General features: G+C 30.4%; 1 protein-coding gene across 1 annotated transcript; it reads left to right on the forward strand.

The window, feature by feature from the left end:
• The first annotated feature begins 14,504 nt into the window (after window positions 1-14,504).
• On the forward strand, window positions 14,505-20,179 carry LOC107470579 (chaperone protein ClpB4, mitochondrial). Its single transcript, XM_016089977.3, has 10 exons — window positions 14,505-14,963; window positions 15,312-15,530; window positions 15,603-15,840; window positions 16,008-16,203; window positions 16,414-16,468; window positions 17,022-17,172; window positions 17,544-17,852; window positions 18,106-18,371; window positions 18,452-19,381; window positions 19,523-20,179. Exons 1-10 carry the CDS (start codon window positions 14,703-14,705, stop codon window positions 19,829-19,831), a joined length of 2,934 nt encoding a protein of 977 aa, XP_015945463.1. The 5' UTR covers window positions 14,505-14,702; the 3' UTR covers window positions 19,832-20,179.
• Window positions 20,180-22,463: the final 2,284 nt, after the last annotated feature.

Below are 22,463 nucleotides of genomic sequence, written 5' to 3' on the forward strand. Positions count from 1 at the left end.
AAGGAGTAAGAAGGATTGGATGAAGACAGTAGGAAAGCAGAGAGACGGAAGGGACAAGCATCTTCATACGCTTATTTGAAATTCCCACCAATGAATTACATAAGTATCTCTATCTTTATCTTTATGTTTTATTCATCATTCATAACCATTTTAGTTTGCCTGACTAAGATTTACAAGGTGACCATAGCTTGCTTCATACCAACAATCTTTGTGGGATCGACCCTTACTCGCGTAAGGTTTATTACTTGGACGACCCAGTACACTTGCTGGTTAGTTGTGCGAAGTTGTGTTTATGCCATGGTATTGAACACCAAGTTTTTGGATTCATCACCGGGGATTATTTGTGTTGTGAAAAGTATTGATCACAATTTCGTCCACCAGAATCCGCCATGTATTATGTGGACATGTCTCTCTGGTGTCCGAGGTGATCGTTCGGTTCGTTCGGTATCTTCATCCCTTCGTCTCTTTCTTTGATCATCATCTTCTTTGTATATCTCGACCAGGGATGCCCTGAGAGGAGTGTAATTATGGTATTTTTTTATTTTCTCCCCTTGTCGATCTTCTTTTCTCTTGGATTCCTTATCTTTGTCTCGGTAGGAGGCCCCCGATTTTGAGGTCTCTCCTAACCGAGCGTTTTCTTCCATGTTGATATATTTTTCTGCTCGTTCCTGTACTTCGTCTAAGGAGGTCGGGTACTTTTTTGATATAGACTGGCTAAAAGGTCCCTCTCGTAGGCCGTTGATGAGTCCCATGATAGCGGCCTCTGTTGGTAAACTTTGTATGTCCATGCACGTTTTGTTGAATCTCTCCATGTAGTTGCAGAGGCTCTCCCGATCTCCTTGTTTGATCCATAGTAAGCTGGGGGCGTGCTTGGCCTTATCTTTCTGAATGGAGAATCTGGCTAGGAATTTTTTAGCTAGGTCATCAAAGCTTGAGATGGACTTTGGGGGTAGGTTGTCGAACCATCGAATTGCTGTCTTTGTGAGAGTTGTTGGAAAGGCTTTACAGCGAACAACATCTAGGGTGTCGGTAAGGTACATTCTACTTCTGAAATTGCTGAGGTAGTGGTTGGGGTCCGTGGTGGCATCATACATGGTCATATCCGGGAGTTTAAAAGTGCCATCATACAGGGTTATATCCGGGAGTTTGAAGTCTTTTGGAATTTTGGTTTTCATTATTTCCATAGTTAACGGGTCTTGCTCTTTGCGTGAATTTTCTTCGAGATTGGCCCGAGGGGCTTTTAATTTAAGACCGGCTTCCAATTACTGTAGTTTTTCTTCCAATTCTCGACGTTGCCGCACCTCTCTTTGTAGATCTTTTCCGATTTCTTGTTGTTGTTGGGTTTCTTTTTCAAGTTGTTTTAGGCGATCTAGGAGCGCTTCTATTGCCCCCGAATTTGGTGAGTCTTTGTCCTTGTTGGTTTCCGGGGTATCTTGCAGCGTGACATCTGTGTTCTTGTGCGGTGTTCTATCTTTCAGACCTGAATCGTGGTCATTGTCATGGTCGTCCGCCATGGTGATGGGATGACTTCCAGGTCCCCGGCAACGACGCCAATGTTCCGAGGGTTACTGAAACTGGAGGTCGATCTCGGACGAGATCTTCCGTACTGGTCGTAGCTGGTGTGTTCGGCAGGTGGATAACAGCCGGAGCTGGTACGTCCGACTTGTTGGACTGATGGTGCTGCTGATCCTCTGTCACCGAAGGGTGGGGGTACCTGCAAGAGACTCTGATGCTTAAGTTAGCAAGGGTATTAAGCAAGTTTTATGTAGAATCAGAGTGTAAGTTATACTTGGGTGCTCCAGCGTATTTATAATTATGAGATGTGACCTTTTGGATAAAGATAAGTTAGTTATCTTATCTTATCTTTATCTTTGAGTTGAGGTCAGCGTATCTTCAATGGAACTGCCTTTATCTCTATAGGCCTAGGCCGCCTTAGGATTTGGGTCGTGCTCCTCTATTTGGGCCCTTTACTGGGCTCTTCTGTCGATTTGGCCGAGCACTTTAAGAAGAGATCGGATAGTCTGACCTGAAGAGATCGGTCGCTTTATCTCCAATCATCCTGGGTCGGATAGCTCGACCCAGGGTATGAACAGTGCCCCTGCTTGAGCTCTGGGCAACTCGACCCAGGGTATGAACACATGCAAAGCCTTAAAACCCCATCCATCAGCGGAAACACCAAAATACACATAAAGATTGAAAGAAAGCCAGAAAAGTACATCATAATGAACGGACAAGCACAGAAACACGAAAGGGTCCAAGCTTTCCGACAAGGCGTTCAAACAAAATTTAAACTTCTCCAAAGGAGCGACGAGGAAAGTAAAGAAACAAGAAGCCAACCTGAAAAAAGAAAACTTTGGAGGAACAAAATTGCCCTTCAAACAAATCACCAAATAGCGTCACGAGGAAAAATGCGAATGCGCAAAGTCTCAGGAAAAGCAGAAAGATAGAGAGAAAAAGGGGGGAGTTACAGAGAAGAGAAAGAACCATTTTTCTGTGTAAATTTCAAAATAAAAGAAGCAAGCGAAACGGGGCATTAAAAACCAATTGATGAGGGTATTAAAACCCTCGTACATTTCCAAGACAAAAAAGGTTAAAAGCGCGTGCTTCTAAAAGCGAAGGAGAAACGCTTCGCGTTCAAAAGCTGCAGCAAAGTCAACAAAATGCTCGAGTTCGGCTTCACCTTAAAAGGATCGAAGTCCATAAACTGAAGACTCGACCTCAAAAACAGAAGACCGAGCTCGAGTAAGGGCACTGTTCATACCCTGGGTCGAGCTGTCAGACCCGGGATGTTCTACTGACAAATCGACCGACCTCTTCAGGTCAGGACAAATCCGACGTCTTCTCAAAGAGTTCGGCCAAATCACCTAAAAAGCCCAAAAGGGGCCTAAATGGAAGACCACGCCCCAAATCCTAAGGCAGCCCAAGCCTACAGAGAGAAGGGCGGTTCCCTTGAAGATAAGATGACCTCACTCGAAGATAAGATAAAGATAAGATAAGATAATTAACTTATCTTATCTAAGAAGGTCGCTCTACACCATTATAAATACACTAGAGCACCCAGATATAACTCATACTCTGATTCCACTAAAACCCTGCTTAATACCCTTGCTAACTTAAGAATCGGAGTCCCTTGCAGGTACCACCACCCTCCGATGACAAGGGATCAGCAGCATTGCCAATCCAATAGGTCGGACACGTCAGCTCCGACCGCCACGCACAAGCCGGATACGTCATCTCCAATCAGTATAGAAGATCTCATCCGAGATTGACCTACAGTTTCAGGTAACCCTCGGAACAGTTGCAAAAATGTCCGAAGAGTCCTCCGTATCCCTCATCAACCTCACAATTTGGGGGATGACTATTATGACTATGGGATTAGGCTTATCAGAGACAAAAGGTTAAGAGAAGTTCTCCAAGACATTTGTGTTCCGGGAACACAGTAGAAGTTAAGTGTTAGTAGAGAGCCACTCCTACTAAAAAGAACTCAACTCATCCCTATTGCTAAAGAATGGTTGAATTTCATTCAACATAATATAGTTCCAACCTTCAACCAGTGGAAAGGGTTGTCCTTATCCACTCCATCATGAGGGAAGAAGAAGTAAGAGTAGAGGAACTCATCCCGTATTATATAAGCTTCTTTGCGGAGAATGGGGCAACATGGATAAAGCTCGGATTTCTAGAAATCATCCACCGGTTGTGCCAAGCAGCCGAAGTATCTATTGAAGAGGACATTTCCGTCAGGCTCGAAAGGCCCATCACCAACGTAGTGATGGAAAGGGCCGCAAGACGGTACATCCGTGGGACCAATTGAGAGAAATATAATAGCATCTTCTCTCTCCTCTTCAAGCACCAAAAATTCCTCCTTCTCCTCCTCCAAAATTCCAAGCAGGGCCAAGTCAACCTCAAGCAAAAGAGGTTGACGTGCAATAATTCTATAGAGAGTTCCAACAATTTCAGTTGGATACCCAACAATGTCACAAGGAAATAGGGTTTAAACTCAACTATCTCTGCATGACCATATATGATGCACATCCACAACTCATGTCATATCTAGAAGCTTGAGATAGAGAAAAATAATACGAGAGGGAAGAAAAAGCTGGAAAAAAAAGATAGGAAGAGCTTCAGAGACAACAAGTGTGGCGTGCCTGAACAACGGGAGGTAACAGTTGAAATTGAAGATGAGGAGAGTAATGAGGATGAGTGAGTGGTTTTTTATGAATTCTCGTGTCTGGTGATGGTTAGTTGTTTTTTTTCTTTTGTTATTTCTTTTTTCTTCGTTTTCGTTTTTCTTTGTTTTCTTTTCCTTTTTCTTACATACATAACATTGTTTGATTACTTTTTTTTCTTTTATGTTTGTACCTCTAGTGATTATCCTTGTAATAGAGGATATCTTAATGAAAAGAATTGAATAATAACTTCAAAATGAAAGTGGCAGTATTTAAGAATGTGTAGTTACATTTGATGAACTTAAAATATTTGAATTTTGAGAAAATGAAAGAATAATGTTCACAAACAGAGATTTGAAGAAGTATTATGAGAATCTGACCATCAATTTCTTAAAGAAGTAAAGAAAAAAATTCTAGAAAGATCAAAGAAATCAAAAGTTATAAGGCATTGAGCACCAATGATTAGGGCCCAGTTATGTGCTTGTGATGTTTGTGTTTTAAGGAAAGATTTGGGCAAGTAAATCTGAAGGGCGCTTTATCACCTGATAACTTGGGCCAACTGGACCGGAATTATTGATTGAAAGCCTGCTTAAAGAACCGCCTTAAGACAAAACATTAAGAAGTCCAAAGAGGCTCTGGGCATCGATGTCTGGACCAATAAAATCCCTAGTTATGTGTTAGTCCAAAGACTCTCGCTTGTGTTAGAACACTAGAGAGACTAGGAGCTTTTAGAGTTGTTAGGCTAGCTTAGTGGCAATAATGACAATTGCCATCAAAATATATACTAATAATGGTAAATATATAATTATTGCAGAAACATAACTTAAATTAAGAAATTAGTAGACATTATGTCATTGTCACTAAAAGTTTGTTATTAAAACATATTTCTCTTGTAGTGAGTGTATTATTTAAGAGTATTATTAAAATGTTAGGATTTAGAATAAATAATAAATTTTTAAGTTATTTTTTTTTTGTGTGTACAAAATAGAGTTAAATTTCAAATTGGTCCATAAAATTAATAGTTATTTAAATTTGTCCTTAAAGTTACACTTTTCATCTATCACTTACCATCAAAAAGTTGAGTTGAACTAATTTCTGTCACGTTAGTTTATAACGACTAACTAATGTGACAAAAGAAATTTTATTTTTGCAATTTAGTTCTTTTTTCTTTTTTAAAACCCTAATCCCTAAATTATCTTTAAATTGTAGTCAAACCTAAATCATTATCAGCATCAAGAAGCACTCCTTGTTTCTTTCTCATCATCCTGTTCTCAACTATATCTTCTTTGCTACGGTCTTCACTCTGGTAGTCCCCTTCCCATGTGTTGGTCTATTTGCAATGCTCCATTGCTTTTGAATTCAAAAGTAGTCTGTTTGATGAGCTACTTAAATTCTTTATGTTTTTCTTTTATCTTATAAGTCATGTAGTTTAATAGGTATTGCTAAAATATCCTATAAAAATCAACTTACTAAATCATTTATTTTTCTTTCATGGTTGCTTTAACTTGAATTTCTCCCTTTTTTTTTGCCTTTTTTTCTTATTGGGTAGTATCCTTTAGAGAAAAAGACTGAGTAAACGTTTAATAATAATAATAATAATAATAATAATAATAATAATAATAATAATAATAATAATAATAATAATAGCAAAGGTACATGAATATCGGTTGACAACCCAAAGAGTCTAAATTTTAGAAAATTGTTGAATTATTATAAAATATAAGAATAAAAGCTAATCACATTAATGATACTGCTACTTTACACAGTCTCATTTTTAATTTAGTGCAAAACAATTGAGCATAAATCTAATTCTCCAAACAAATCTAAATTATTCAGTGCCATTAAAAGATATACACAATTGCTAGAATATTTTACTGGCACCAAGTAAGGGAATTTTTCCTAAAATTTTGTCTCAACAAGTATTGGTAATATAATTGCTAGAAATAATACTTTTAAACTCGTGAACAGAAACAACTTGCTAAGATTTGTCTGAGTCACTTGAATCAGAACGAGCATTTAGATTCAATTCGCCCATAGCATCATTAGCAATTCTCTATATATCAGCCATATCAAAAAGTTGAAGTTATCAGAAACAAAACTTTCATTTGATATATACCTCTCAAACACATTTTTTTCTTCCTTGTATATGTAATTTTTATCATGCATAACAACATGAAGAAATCCAAATTAGTTACTAATCAATATTAAACTAAGATCATTTTCCAGCAATACGGGCACACCGTTCAAAAAGTGTCCCGCATTTAGTGCCTTTGGGGTCAGTGAAAATGTGTCAAGCCTTGGCAAGGCACGTGAGGGCTTCGTCTAAGAGAGGGAAGGTGTTGGTGTCAGTGTCTAAGGGGAGTGCAAACTTCTTGAACTGCTACCGAAAGAGGGAGAGGCGGAGGGCGAAGTCGCCCGTGCGCTGGAGAAGTGACAGTAGGAGAACATGATGGTGCATGCAGCTAAGAAAACAGAAGAGAAGATAAAGGAAGATCTGCAGATAGTGAAGATAATTTGGGAATTAGGATCTTAAAAAAGAAAAGAGACTAAATTGCAAAAATAAATTTTTTTGCTACATTTGCTAGTTGTTACAATAACAGCATGCCACCAATCTGTCTAACTCAGCTTTTCGGCGACAAACAATGAACAGAAAGTGTCTTAAAAAAAATTATAATGAAATAAAATTATATTAATATCTTCGTGATAAGATTAAAATTATAATTTTAAATTATTTTGTTAAGATTAATTTGAATTATAATAATTTAATTAATAAAAATATAACATGTTATGTATTATTTGTTTTTTCTTAATCTAGTGTTAAATATATTAACTCTAAAATAGTTATTAATTGATTTTAGTAATCTATTTTTTTTAATAAATCAAACATACAGTCCCACCAACAAATTTTTATATATTGTTTTGCTATTAAGTAAAAACATATCAAAATTAGCTCAAAATAAATAATAAATTATTAGAGAATTATAATGCACAAAATTCTCTAATAAACAATAAATAATTTAAATCTATTAAAAAATAACTCAACACTTTTCTTTGATGTCTACAAAACATATATCTGAAATAATATTATATCGATGTTAGTATACAGTTTTACAATTATCGACCGTATTTACTGTACGTGACTCCTTCTTAAAAGTTATTTTACACACGTGTGCAGTCGGAAGATAAATTACTAGACTTTATTGTATTTTTTTAATTCATTAAATGCTAATTATAATATTGTAATATAATTATAATAAAGATATTTTTCTAAAATAAATTTAGAAGAGAGAATAGTACTTTCATTTTGGAGGGAAAATGAAATTATGAGGAATTGACACCTCACTTTTATTAGTTGATAATGTATTAAATATTGATTTTATATAATTATAATAAAGATATTTTTCTAAATTAGTTAATCATGCATGATTCGTTAAATGTTAATTGTAATATAATTATAATAAATATATTTTTCTAAAATAAATTTAGAAAAGAAAATAATGATTTCATTTTAGAGAAAAAATGAATTTATAAGGAATTGACACTTCACTTTTATTAGTTGGAGGAAAATCTAATTTTAGTATATTTCTCATTATTATACATTTTTCTCTAATCATATGTCCACCTTTTCTTTCATCTGTTTCAGCATTTTGAACCTGGGTTTAACTTCTCGTAGTTCTCACTTCTCAGACATTTTATTAGATGTAGTTGATAACTATTGAAATATTTCGAATAAGATAGGAGAAAAATATATTATTATATGATAGAATTAATATGAGAATATTTTGTTATTAAATAAATAAAGTTAATGTAAAATAAAATTACATGTAAAAAAAGCAAAGAAAATAAAATTAAAATAGCAAAAGTGATAAAAAGATTATTTTTATAATTTTATTTTGTTATTTTTATGTATAGAAGATTAGAAAATAATAAATTTTTAACTAAATTAATTTATATTTGTTGTGTTCAATTTAAATAACTAATAAATTATCTTATTTTAATTTATTTCTTATATTTATATATCATAAAAATTAAATTAAATAATTAATATACATAATTTTAAATTTGTGTGATACTTAAATATCTATTCAAATCAATTAGTTGATATAATTAATTCATCATAATGAATTGTACTTAATGAGTTAAACAAAATAAATTAGGAAACACTCTCAGAAGCATGCTACGTTAATTCTATCATTAAAGGTAAAAATTCAATTTTTATATAATAAAATAGATAGAATAGATAATATAATAGACGGCGAGAAAGAGAAAAATAAATATTTCAAATTCTAGGTGTGTGTTTGGATTTAAGTTGGGCAAACTGAAATTTGAATGAAAGTGATTTTATAGAATTGATTTTGGGTAGAAGTGAGTTTGTATTAACATGATTTATGTTTGACAATTTTTATTAAAATTTATTTTGATAAAATAAATATTATTTAGATAATATCAGTTAAAATCATTTCTATATAAATAGTTAATTAATTAATAATCACATAAAAATCGACAACTTTTTAAATATTTTTAATAGTAAAATATAATATTTATTTATTAAATTAAAAAATATTTAAAATAACATATTTTGGTACTCTCTTTAAGTACTCTTAATTTTATTTTTATTATTATTTTAGATTCTAATTTTTTATTAGTTATATTTTTATTATTATTTATAATTAATTTTTTATTTAATTTATCATTTCTAATAGGAATAATAATACATATTATAAAAAAATTAAAATAGTAAATAGTGTACAAAAATTAAAATAATTATTTTAATATTCTCAGTATTTATTTAAAAAAATTATGAAAAAATCAATAATAACTAGCAACAACCTAAACGTACGTTAAGTAAATGCAGAAGTTATAATTTCTTACTTCTAATGAATGAGCTTTTGGGATGCAGAATCACGTTGGTGTTCAGAGAAGAAAAGTTGCCAAACATTAAAGAACAGCGTTCAAAGCACTGAAACGCACTTTTATCCTCTCCAACGTATTTCACAAACACACCCTAGGTTGTTTCATTTGGATGTTGCAACGTGGGTATCGCATTCTTTTACTTATTGTACCTTATGGACCTTTTTGTAACTTTATTTCAGTATTAATAGAATTTCACTACCTTTGCTTTGAGTAATAAATTAAAATTCAAAATGAAACTGAAAAAAAAGTAAAGAGTATAAAATTATTGATTGAAATTTAATTTTATCTTTTGTTATTATAACAGATATTTTTATTCAATATACCAATATCGTACAAAATTAATCATAAAAAAGTATAAAATATAAATAAATACACTGAATTAAGAGATAAAATTATATTTGTTATCTCATTTTTATTTTTAGTAGCACGATAGAATATCATGTACTTAACATAGTTTAAGATGCAAATTATAATTAGTTATATTTTTTATTTAAAATTAGTTAATAATTTTAAAATTAATCTTAATATAAATAAAAATAATTTAATATATTGAATAAATTAATAGAATAATATAAGTTAACTATTTTTTATCAATTTCATTGTTTTTTTTACTACCTTTAAAATTACGATTTTTTTTTAATTTGACCATGAAATAAAATTAGAGTTGTTGGTCTATACCATAAAAAAATTAACACTATGCAATTATATTTGTACATATAACATGTTCTTAAATTTTTATATGCAAAACTTATGATTCTGTATTTCTTTGTTTTTGCCATAAATAAGTATTGTTTACAATGATCCATATTGATTTAAAAGCTTGAAAATTTTTATACGTATTAATTTTATATTTAATATTAAAACATGATAATTTACTATATTATTTTACTATTAATGTATGTAGTATTACATTATAAAATATAAAAATTAAAATGATTATTATATAACTTAAATGGATTGAACTAAATATAAAAATATAAAAGATTAATTGGACTAAATATAAACCTATAAAAAAGAATTGTATTATTAAATTTTAGTCATTTTAATTAGTTAATAATATAAAATAAGATAGAAGTAGTGACTATTCATAATTGAATAGTTTTGGTTGATTAAACTAAAAAAATTAAAAAATATTCTAAATAATAAAAAGCTAAATTAACTTTAATATTAAATTTATTAATACGATTTTAATTTTATATAATAGTTAAATAATAGATTAGTAAAAGCAAATGAAAGAATAGCTTTAATTAGTATTTGATAAAATATTCATTTAGAATAATTAAAAAAAGTAAAAATATGATATTATTAAAAATAATACATTCTTATGTTAAAAAAATTATATTTAAATAAAATATTTATAAAATATAAAATTTAGAGTAACATAGCTTCATGAACATTAATCATTAATAAATTTTAAACTAACATAGAATCATAATACAATTTATTTACGAAAAAATAATCAAATCATCCAAACACTTTGATTAAAAGTATGAGTGGTTAATTATTATTCATTATTAATAATATTTTGTTCATAACAAAAACTAAAAATATAATTACTCAAATTTAGATTTTAGAAGAATAAACGTATAAGTAACAAATGATCTATTTTATCATGTATATTATAAATTAATGAAATAAACTAACTGATATAATGAATTATAATTAATTAATTGGTATAAATTATAATAAATTATATGATATTTAAAAAGAAAATAAAATAAATAAGAAAAAATAAAAAGAAATAGAAGAATAGAAGAATACTACAATAAAATAAATTGAATGTGAGGTTTTTTTCTTTTTACAAATTTTATATCACATCCGGTTCAATAATAATAAATAAAAATACATCAACCTAATATCTAAGAGAAAATGATGAGATAAAATCATAACACAGTTCTACAATAAAAATTTAAATTAAATCATAATATCATTGCACAACACAAATTAAAAGTAATTTCACAATACAATATACTACACAAATAGGTAAATGATTTAAGCTTAATTACGGATTTTTTTTATTTATGCATACATGATAACACTACTGGTCTATAAATGCTTAATGGATAACATATCATATATTGCTCTGAATGATGAGCACGTGAGTTAAAGAGTGTGTGCTAATTTGTGTCCATGATAGCTGCCTTCTTGCAACGACGCCTTATAAGAAGAAAAAGAATTGTTGTAAAAGCTACCTAATGAAAAAGTAATTGGTAAATGAATGATATTTTCTTCTAGCATATATGGTCTTTTATAGTGGTAAAATAAAAATGGAAGGAATAAAATTTTGTATTTTTATATTAGAAATAGAATTTGATATTTATCCTAATAAAATTAAATAACTAATTAATTATAATTCATGTATTTAAATAAATAAAATAAATTAAATGAAAATATTTTTAAGAATTAATCAAATCAATTATTCAATACAAATAATTAGTATAAATAATTTTTATTTGATTTTATTGAATTCAAAAATAAATTAGAAAATAATTGATTGAATTAATTAGTTGATATAATTAATTTATTATAATTGATTGGATTTAATGAATTATTGGTTTAATAAATTAAAAGAAATAAATTAAATAATACTATCAAAACATTAAAAGAAATAAATTAAAAAATATTACAAAAACAAATTGAATAAATGATAATAAATCATGTAATATTTAAATATATAATCAAATCAATTAATTGATAAAATTAATTTATTATAATAAATTGTATTCAATGAGTTATAAAAAATAAATTAAGAAACACGGTCAGAAGTATACCACGACCATCATTAAGTGTAGAAAGTCAATTTTTTATTTTTATATAATAGAAATATATGCTTATATATGTTATAGAAATATGATTTGATTCCATTGACTTGCTAATTTTTTTTTAACTTGTCACATATATTCAGCATGGAATTTTAATTTTTCTAAAATAAATTTAGAAGAGAGAATAGTACTTTCATTTTGGAGAGAAAATAAATTCATGAAAAATTGACACCTCACTTTTATTAGTTGATAATGCATTAAATATTAATTTTATATAATTATAATAAATATATTTTCCTAAATTAGTATAATCATGCATTATTCATTAAATGTTAATTGTAATATAAATATAATAAAGATATTTTTCTAAAATAAATTTAGAAGAGAGAACAGTGCTTTCATTTTGGAAGAAAAATGAATTTATGAAAAATTGACACATCACTTCAATTAGTTAGGAAAAAATCCAATTTTAGTATCTTAAGTAAAAGTATATTATTATTATTATTATTATTGTTATTATTATTATTAAAATAATAAAAAATATTTTTTATTGATAATTGATAAGTAATTTAATAATGTATTAAATATGGATTTTATATAATTATAATAAAGATATTTTTCTAAATTAGTATAATTATGCATTATCCATTAAATGTATTCATTTTGGAAAAAAAATAGATTCATGAAGAATTGACACCTCACTCTTATTTAAGAGAAAAAAAATCCAATTTTAACTATATATATATATATATATAATTGTATGTAAATATATTTAAATCGCATATATTAATTATTTTTAATCATGATTATTTTTTTTGAGTCACAATCATTCAATAATTTTTTTATTCTTTATTATTAATATTATCGTATGTTTAATTATTTTTGCTATGATTATTTTATATATATATATATAATTATTTTTTATTCTACAATCGAGTAATAAATTTTTATTTTTTATATCCATATATATTTCCCAATATCCCTTTTCATATACATGATTAAATTTTTTTTAAATGGTGATATTTTAATTTTTTTCACGTATTTTTATATATTAGCAAGAAAGCAGAATCACGTATTGTGACTCTTTTTTTCTTTTTCCCGCCTTAATCTTAATTAATCATTCACACAATATAATTAAACTTTTAATCATTCTAATTTATTGATGAATTAAATTTCTCTTAATAATTGCATTACTAATCTAAAATACAAAAGAAAAAGGTGATACATATATCCAAAAAAGAAAACAAACTTTTAAAAAAAATTCATATTAAAAAGTTTAAAAATAACATATTCAAAAAGAATAGTTATAATATATAAATTGAGATAACAATTTAAATTTCTCTAAAACTAATTTAATAAACTACCAATATTTGAACTAAATTATTTAAATAATATTTAATATATTCTAATCCTTAGATACGTATAGATTAGAGTCATTCTCGTAACAACCAACCGAAATAACATTATAAGATCAAACACTTAGAATCCATACAAATTCAGATTATCTTCTTGTTAAAATTGTCAAGTTAAATTGACTTTTATTCTCCTCAATGACATTGCATTAATGAACCAGAAGGCTGGTAGTTTATGAAAAAAATTACAATATGTTATAAAATTATTTTTAATACAAAAAATTTAAGAGAAGAAAATTTAAATATAGTACCAATCTTTGAATTGCATATTCAAAGTTGGCACGAATTTTTCAAAACTGAACCTAAATTGAGGAAATTCAATCTCATTATATGCTCCACTTGACCACTTCGAATATTTTTGGACAAACGTTGAAAATGTGGAGAGGATGTGACTTGAACTTAACCTACAAAACTCCTTAGAAATAATTGCCTAATCAAAGAAGAATAACAAATTAGAAAAAAAAGAATGCTTTGATTTTTAGATTTAGACTCACTAACCACAAAGAAACACTATATATAGCCTTTAGTAGTACAAAAATAATTATAAAAATTAATTATTGCAATATCAATTTACCACTATATATGAATGTTAGTATCATATTTATAGCAATTAGAATTATAAATTTATGTTTAATTTTTTATATAATTATAATTAAGATATATTTTAAATTAGTATAATTATGCATTATTCATTAAATGCTAATTGTAATATAATTTTAATAAAAATATTTTTTAAAATAAATTTAGAAGAGAGAATATTACTTTATTTTGAAAAAAAATAAATTCATGAGGAATTAAAATAATTTTAGAAGAGAGAATAGTGCTTTTATTACATGAGAATAGTACCTTCTAAAAATAAAAATATTTTCCTAAATTAGTATAATCATGTATTATTCATTAAATACTAATTATAATATAATTATAATAAAAATATTTTTCTAAAAATAATTTTAGAAGAGAGAATAGTACTTTCATTACATAAAAATAGTACTTTCTAAAAATAAAGATATTTTTTTAAATTAGTATAATTATACATTATTACTTAAATGCTAATTATAATATAATTATAATAAAGATATTTTTATAAAATAAACTTAGAATAGAAAATAATAAATCTATTTTGACAGAAAAATAATTTCATAAAAATCGACACCTCACTTCTATCAGAGAAACTCAATTTTAATATATTAAATAGATAGATAAATATATTTAAATAACTATTAATTTCATAAATCACTTTAATGTTGGACACAAAATAGGATCTTGGAGGAGTGAAAGAACATTCCAGCATTCTTTCCATAGTGAGCTCCTTTGCCCCTTCCCCAAGCTTCTAGAATCATGTTTTAGGCATCATAACTCATAAATCTTCTTCAAATCAAAACCCAAAACCTCTCTCAGTATCGTACCTAGAAGCTAGCAGCTCAATATCTCCTTGGCTCCCGTCGTCGATGGCAACAAGAAGAACCAAGCCCCTTCTTGCCGTCGCCGTAACCGCCGCCAGAACCTCTCGCAGCCGCAACCTACTATCTCGATGTCGCTCCGCCTCGGCCTTCCCTCATGCTCATGCCACCACTCCTTCAATCTGTTGGCCTCGTACCATCGACACTCTCGACGCCGGCAATGTGGCCTCCGCCAAGTTCCTGTCCCTCTCTTTCACTCGCGGGTTCCATGCCTCTCGTCCCTCCTTCAGCTCCACAGCAAGCTCTCAGGTTTTTCACCAATTTTCATTTTCCTCGGTTTCATTTGAATCATCAATTCACAGTTCACAATGTATTCTTTAATCAACTTCTTTTCAAATGTTAGCTGTAGATAGTTTAGGACGTTGGAATTGGAGGCATTTTTCTTGATGTTATAATGAACAGAAACTTAAATAATTGGATTGTTCATTCTTCTCTTTTTTGGTTGATTTGGATTTAAAGAATTCGTTTGTGTTGCATATTGCTTGACACAAATAAGCTAATGATAGAGTTGAACAGTTGTGTTCACCGAGAGAGTAATTTTCTGAATCTTAAGTTTGCTGATTCCGTTTTATTTTATTTCTTTAAATATTGAATCAGATAACACAGACAGAGTTCACTGAAATGGCATGGGAGGGAATTGTTGGTGCTGTCGATGCTGCACGAGAGAGTAAACAGCAAGTGGTGGAAACTGAGCACTTAATGAAAGCTCTATTGGAGCAAAAAGATGGTTTGGCTCGAAGGATATTTACCAAGGCCGGATTGGACAACACATCTGTTCTACAGGCTACTGATGATTTCATCGCTCAGCAACCAAAGGTGTGATTTATGGTGATATGGTTTTTTGGTTGGTAATTTAGAAAATTCTCAATTGTGGCTTTCGTTCGGTAGGTTATGGGTGACACGACAGGTCCTGTTGTGGGTTCACAATTTGGTTCTCTCTTGGACAATGCTCGAAAGCACAAGAAAGAAATGGGTGATGAATATGTATCTGTGGAGCATTTTTTGCTGGCCTTTTCTTCAGATAAGAGATTTGGGCAACAATTATTTAAGAATCTTCATCTTAGCGAGAAGGCTTTGAAGGATGCTGTACAAGCTGTTCGTGGAAGTCAAAGAGTGACTGATCAAAGTATGAGTTTATGTTCAAAGATTTCTTATCTATGACAATGTTGGGTGGAGAAATTGGTTTATTTTGTAAAACCTTGACTTATCTTTACACTGTAAAACCATTGTTCCTCTGTGATTGCTATTTGTTATTAACATTTTTTTTCACTTATTGGAAATAACTCTGGATAGATCCCGAGGGAAAATATCAAGCACTGGAGAAGTATGGAAATGACCTGACTGAACTTGCTAGGCGTGGGAAGCTTGATCCTGTCATAGGTCGAGATGATGAAATTCGTCGCTGTATACAGATATTGTCGAGGAGAACAAAAAACAATCCAGTTATTATTGGTGAACCTGGAGTGGGGAAAACTGCAATTGCTGAAGGGTTTGTATAGTATAATGCATCATTTTTCCCCAGTTGTGTTGTTAAATATGATTTCTTAGTATTATATCTGTATGTTATACTGCATCCTTATTCTTCACTTCGTATAATTTAGGCCTTTTATGACTGTATGTTAATATATGAGTGCAACTGTTTAACATCAGACTTGTTTGATCATTTGATTGTTACAGAAATATTCTTATTCTTTTGCAGATTAGCTCAACGAATAGTACGTGGAGATGTTCCCGAACCCTTGATGAACCGCAAGGTTGGGCTCCTACTACCTCTTCCCTTCCATATATAAACAACTTATGTGCTGTGAGGGTCCACTATAGGGTTGGACAATTCGAGTGGGTTCATGGCAGGGAGCCGTTGGTCCATTAGGCTACATTTGGTTCTGAGACACAACACTGAGAATGAGACACTAAAGACAGAAACACAAAAATTAATGTTCTTATATTTTGTTTTGTGATAAACTATAACAAATTATGAAAGTCTAATTTACTCTTATTTTTTTCCATACAAAAAGTTTAGGAAAAAAATACAATGATAAAAAATATAATTATGAAAATTTGATAGAAATAATGAAATAATGAAAGAAAAATAAAAAATAAGTTGTGTCTCTTGTTAGTGTCTTATAAAATACACTAATTCAGTATCTCTGGACATATGTCTTTGTCCATATCTTATTTGCCAAACATGATTTTGTGTGTGTGTGTGTGTCCCGTACCTATAAACAAACGCAGCACAAAATATATCATTGCAGTATTCTTGGCTAACTTGGTATTAAATTCTTGCTTCTATTCTTGGGGGTTTTGTAGTTGATCTCCCTTGACATGGGTTCATTGGTTGCTGGTGCCAAGTTTCGTGGAGATTTTGAAGAACGGCTGAAAGCTGTCCTTAAGGAAGTTATTGCATCGAATGGACAAATCATTTTGTTTATTGATGAAATTCATACAGTTGTTGGTGCAGGTTAGTACCTTGCTCTCAGTAAGCCTTTGAGTGTATTTTGTACTTTCTATTTAATTTATAAGAATTCATTTTTTGCCCCTCTCCCTTCATCAGCCCTGATTATTTTACTTATATATATAGGTTATGAACAAATTCATTGATTATTTCAGTCAAAGCAAACCTAGTTTGAAAAATATTTTGACTTTGCTGGACATTTAACCTTTTTGGATAAACTGATTGAACACAAAATATTGTGCAAGTTTGTGCATCATCAGCTTGTATTGACCTTTCAATTCATCATCCATCCTCCTCCTCCTTCTACTCCTCTTTTTTTTAAGTTCTGCAATTCCCCCAATTAATATGGTGCTTTTGGTTTATTCATTTACCAATAGGGGCTACTAGTGGTGCAATGGATGCTGGAAACTTGTTGAAACCAATGCTTGGACGAGGTGAACTTCGATGTATAGGAGCGACTACGTTGAATGAATACAGAAAGTACCTTGAGAAGGATCCTGCACTTGAGCGTAGATTTCAACAAGTGTTTTGCAGTCAACCCTCTGTTGAGGATACAATATCCATTCTTCGTGGGTTGCGTGAGCGGTATGAGTTGCATCATGGAGTCAAAATATCAGATAGTGCGCTTGTTTCAGCAGCAGTTCTTGCAGATCGATATATCACTGAACGCTTCCTACCTGACAAAGGTAAGCTGTGACGCCAGAACTTAAATGATAGGGGATGACCCATTAATTTACAATTTAGTATATAGCAGATAGTGCTAACAAGAACAGTATAAATTTCCCTTTCTGAAAGAAAAACGTTATTTCTCTCTTTTAACCTTCACATTATTGTGTTTTTTATTTATTTATTTTTTCTAGAAGCATGAGTGAATGCATGTCTCCCCAACCATCTTGGAAAACCTCCATAGTTTCGAATAACTTAGTTTTTTGGTTTCAGCCATTGATCTTGTCGATGAAGCTGCTGCGAAGCTGAAGATGGAGATCACCTCTAAGCCAACAGAATTGGATGAGATAGATAGAGCAGTCTTGAAATTGGAGATGGAAAAACTCTCTCTGAAAAATGACACTGATAAAGCATCTAAAGAAAGATTGAGCAAGCTTGAACATGATTTGAGTTTACTTAAACAGAAACAAAAAGAATTAACAGAGCAGTGGGACAGTGAAAAGGTTTTAATGAATAAGATAAGATCAATCAAAGAGGAGGTAATGTTTCATCTGTTATGCCATTGCAGTAGATTCTTTAACCTTAACGATTATCTTAAATGTTTCAAACATATATGTAGATTGACCGGGTTAACCTAGAGATGGAAGCTGCTGAGCGTGATTATGATCTGAACCGTGCTGCTGAGCTTAAGTATGGAACTCTGATGTCTCTTCAGCGTCAACTAGAAGAAGCTGAAAACAACCTCACTAACTTTCGGAAGTCTGGACAATCATTACTTAGGGAAGAGGTCACTGACCTTGATATTACTGAGATTGTAAGCAAATGGACTGGTATACCATTATCAAATCTCCAACAGACAGAGAGAGAAAAATTGGTCAAGTTGGAGCAGGTTCTTCATAAGAGGGTAGTTGGTCAGGATATTGCTGTAAAATCTGTGGCTGATGCAATTCGTCGTTCAAGGGCTGGGTTGTCTGACCCTAATCGGCCAATTGCGAGCTTCATGTTCATGGGCCCAACTGGTGTTGGCAAAACCGAGCTTGCCAAGGCTTTGGCTGGTTACTTGTTTAACACAGAAAATGCTCTTGTTAGAATTGATATGAGTGAGTACATGGAGAAGCATGCTGTTTCACGTTTAGTTGGGGCCCCACCTGGTTATGTTGGTTATGAAGAGGGTGGTCAGCTAACTGAAGTGGTCCGGAGAAGACCCTACTGCGTGGTCCTATTTGATGAAATAGAGAAGGCACACCATGATGTTTTCAATATCTTGCTGCAGTTGTTGGATGATGGAAGGATTACCGATTCTCAAGGACGGACCGTTAGCTTCACGAACTGTGTAGTGATTATGACTTCAAATATTGGCTCACATTACATACTTGAGACCCTCCGTAGTACACAAGACGACAAACTTGCAGTTTATGAACAGATGAAAAAACAAGTTGTTGAGCTGGCCAGGCAAACATTTCGTCCAGAGTTCATGAATCGCATTGATGAATATATTGTTTTTCAACCTCTGGATTCCCAACAAATTAGCAACATAGTGGAGCTTCAGGTAGACTATCAGCTAATATTACCTTTATATCCATTCAAACCTTTAGGATATAATGTTGTTTCTTATGATTATCTATGTTATAAATCCTAGTTGAAGACTGTCCAGTTGAGATGAATGTTAATACTCATCTTCTTACCGCAGATGGAACGAGTGAAGGGCAGACTCAAGCAGAAGAAAATTGATCTTCACTTCACAAAAGAAGCTGTGGAGCTTCTTGGGGTATTGGGTTTTGATCCAAATTTCGGGGCAAGACCAGTTAAAAGAGTGATACAACAACTGGTTGAGAATGAAATTGCAATGGGAGTTCTAAGGGGAGACTTCAAAGAAGAGGACTCGATCATTGTTGATGCTGACATGTCTCCGTCGGCCAAGGACCGTCCTGGCCTCAATAGACTGCTTGTTAGGAAGCTTGACAGTCCTGTTGCTGCTGCCATGGTTGCCAATGACTAGTGATTGGATTCAAATGGAGGCTTCATTTAATCACAGGCGATAACATGGTAGTATAGGTGCACACGGTTCAGCTCTTATTTTTATTATTTTAGATGTACCCTTTTGTAATATGGTTACTCTTTTAAATGTTCCTGGAATTATGGGATCTTTTTTTTTTTCCCTTCGGCTCCTCCAGGCTCTTCGCCCTCTTCGTCTTTGTATGCTCAAACAGTCAACACAGACAAACGAGTAGTGATGATCATATTCTCAAAAAAGCGTGATGCAAAAGCAAAAGGAAGCATGCAAAATTCATGGTGATGTGTAATTATCCTTTTTAGGAAATGACGAATCCATAAAGTTATTATCTTTTATCATAGTTTTTTTTTTTGGGACATGAAGACATACGTTTTTGACCACTAATGTATGTAGTGATAATGGTTTGGTTCGAATTCGATACAGAGGGACATACGGTACCGTTTACTTTAGGTCTTATTTCTGATTTTTTTTTGGACAGTTATTTGTGATTTTGTATGGTTTGCAAAGTCTGAAATTAAACTTCAAGGTTTCTTTCGGCCCAATTTTTTTTTTCTATTTCGGGGCTTTCAAATCCATTTATTTATATATCTCCATTGTAAGGGTCTAAGTTACGTCCCTATTCAGCTAATTTGTATCTTTTCGGTAGTCCACGAAGCCGGAGCAAAAAATAAAATAGTCCAGCAAGTACACGGACTACTACTACTCTGTAGTCTGTACATGAAGATAAAATGACACCGGACCAAAAACAAAATAATAAAGATAGAAGACAAAGTTGCTGCATAATTTGGCTTCCCTTTTTATTATGATGTAATAATAGTTGTGCACATTATTGGAATAGATTGAAAGTTATATTAGCTTGGTTAAGGAAAGAAAGGGTGCAAGGTTTCACAAGATTTATAGTGCAGACAACATACGTGAGTGACATTAAATGAAAACAGAGAACGTGATGCGCGCAACATGGCTGCAGTGAATGCGATATCTATCCCCATCGGGATCCTTAGTAGAATATGGATGAGCTTTCAAACATTGTCAGTTAAAATTAACAATAAAAAAAAAGTACCGCTGTAAAAGTACTAGTTGTAATTTCTTTTCAAATGTGAATAGGGTAATGCTACGGTGATGATGCCATTTTTTTTCCTCATGTGATGAAACTCGTTGGCATAGCTGTAGAGGCGACACGTTTGCTATTTTTTATAGATTAGTGAAGTATTGTATAAAATGAATCAGGTTTGGAGTTAAGTTTGGATTGCTCCATCTGCACGAATTCCTAAATAAAGCCATGTGTTTTTATTTGTTTAAAAAATCTTTTTTTTCATCGAATCATGTAACTCATCTTAACTAACAAATTTTATAATTTTTAATTTTTAATTTTGTAACTATGATACGGGTATTAGAGGCTCAGTTTGTGTTGTTTCAATTTTTTCGTGATTCAGTGTTTAAAATTTTTGCTAATAATTCTATATATCGGTTATGAAATGAAATAAATTTGGATATACGTGCGTAAGTTTTTTTTTGTAGGTAATGTTAATAAGATAAATTAAATATCAAATTAAAGAATTTTTATTAAATAAATAAATTGCACATTTTATTTATTAAAAAAGCATTTAATTTTTTAAATAAATTAATTAAATGTTTTCTGTTTTAGAATACTAAAAAATAATAAAAGTTTTATTTAAAAATATATATAATTTAAAAAATATTTATTAATTTACAAAGTATTTTTTATCTTATTTACAATACAAATGAGATAAATTATATTTCAAATACTAATTTTTTTAGTTGTTTTATGGTCCAATTATATACGTATCAAGTTACGATGCGCAATCACTTATTATTATTATTATTATTATTATTATTATTATTATTATTATTATTGATAATATGAATATTTTCACACCGAAAAACTTCGCACATACATCTCACTTCTTGGATTTAATTCAATTTAAAAAAAAGTGAAACCTCTAAAATTATTCTACTCAAACCGAAGTTTACTCTATATTATTATTAGGTTTAATTATTTTGTTAGTCTCTAGAATTTCGTCTCTATAATTTTTGTGAATTCTTTTAATTAGGTATTTGTACTTTTTTTCTTTTAATTAAGTCCTTGCATTCATTTTTTTAATTGGGTCCCTATACTTTTTTTATCTTTTATTTGGATTTTTGCACTAAATTTTTTTAGGTGGATCCCTATAAAATTAAATCAACTACTGCTAAGAAAGAGCTAATTGAAAAAAAAATTGGTACAGAGATTCAACTAAAAAGTAAAAAAGTATAAAGATCTAATTAAAAATTTTACGAAATTATAGAGACTAACAAAATAATTAAACCTAATAATAACATAGAGTAAACTTCAGTTTGAACAGAATAGTTTTAGAAGTTTCATTTTTTTTTAAATTGAATTAAATCCAAAAAGTGAGATGTATGTGCGAAGTTTTTCGGTGTGAAAATATTCATATTATCAATAATAATAATAATAATAATAATAATAATAATAACAATAATAATAATATTGTTTAATTTAGTGCCTATAATAAATATATTAATGCCTATTAATATAAAACTTTTATTATTTTTTAGTATTCTAAAACAAAAAACATTTAATTAATTTATTTAAAAA

The sequence above is a fragment of the Arachis duranensis genome, chromosome 10 (assembly GCF_000817695.3).
Source record: "Arachis duranensis cultivar V14167 chromosome 10, aradu.V14167.gnm2.J7QH, whole genome shotgun sequence".
Classification (NCBI taxonomy): Eukaryota; Viridiplantae; Streptophyta; class Magnoliopsida; order Fabales; family Fabaceae; genus Arachis; species Arachis duranensis.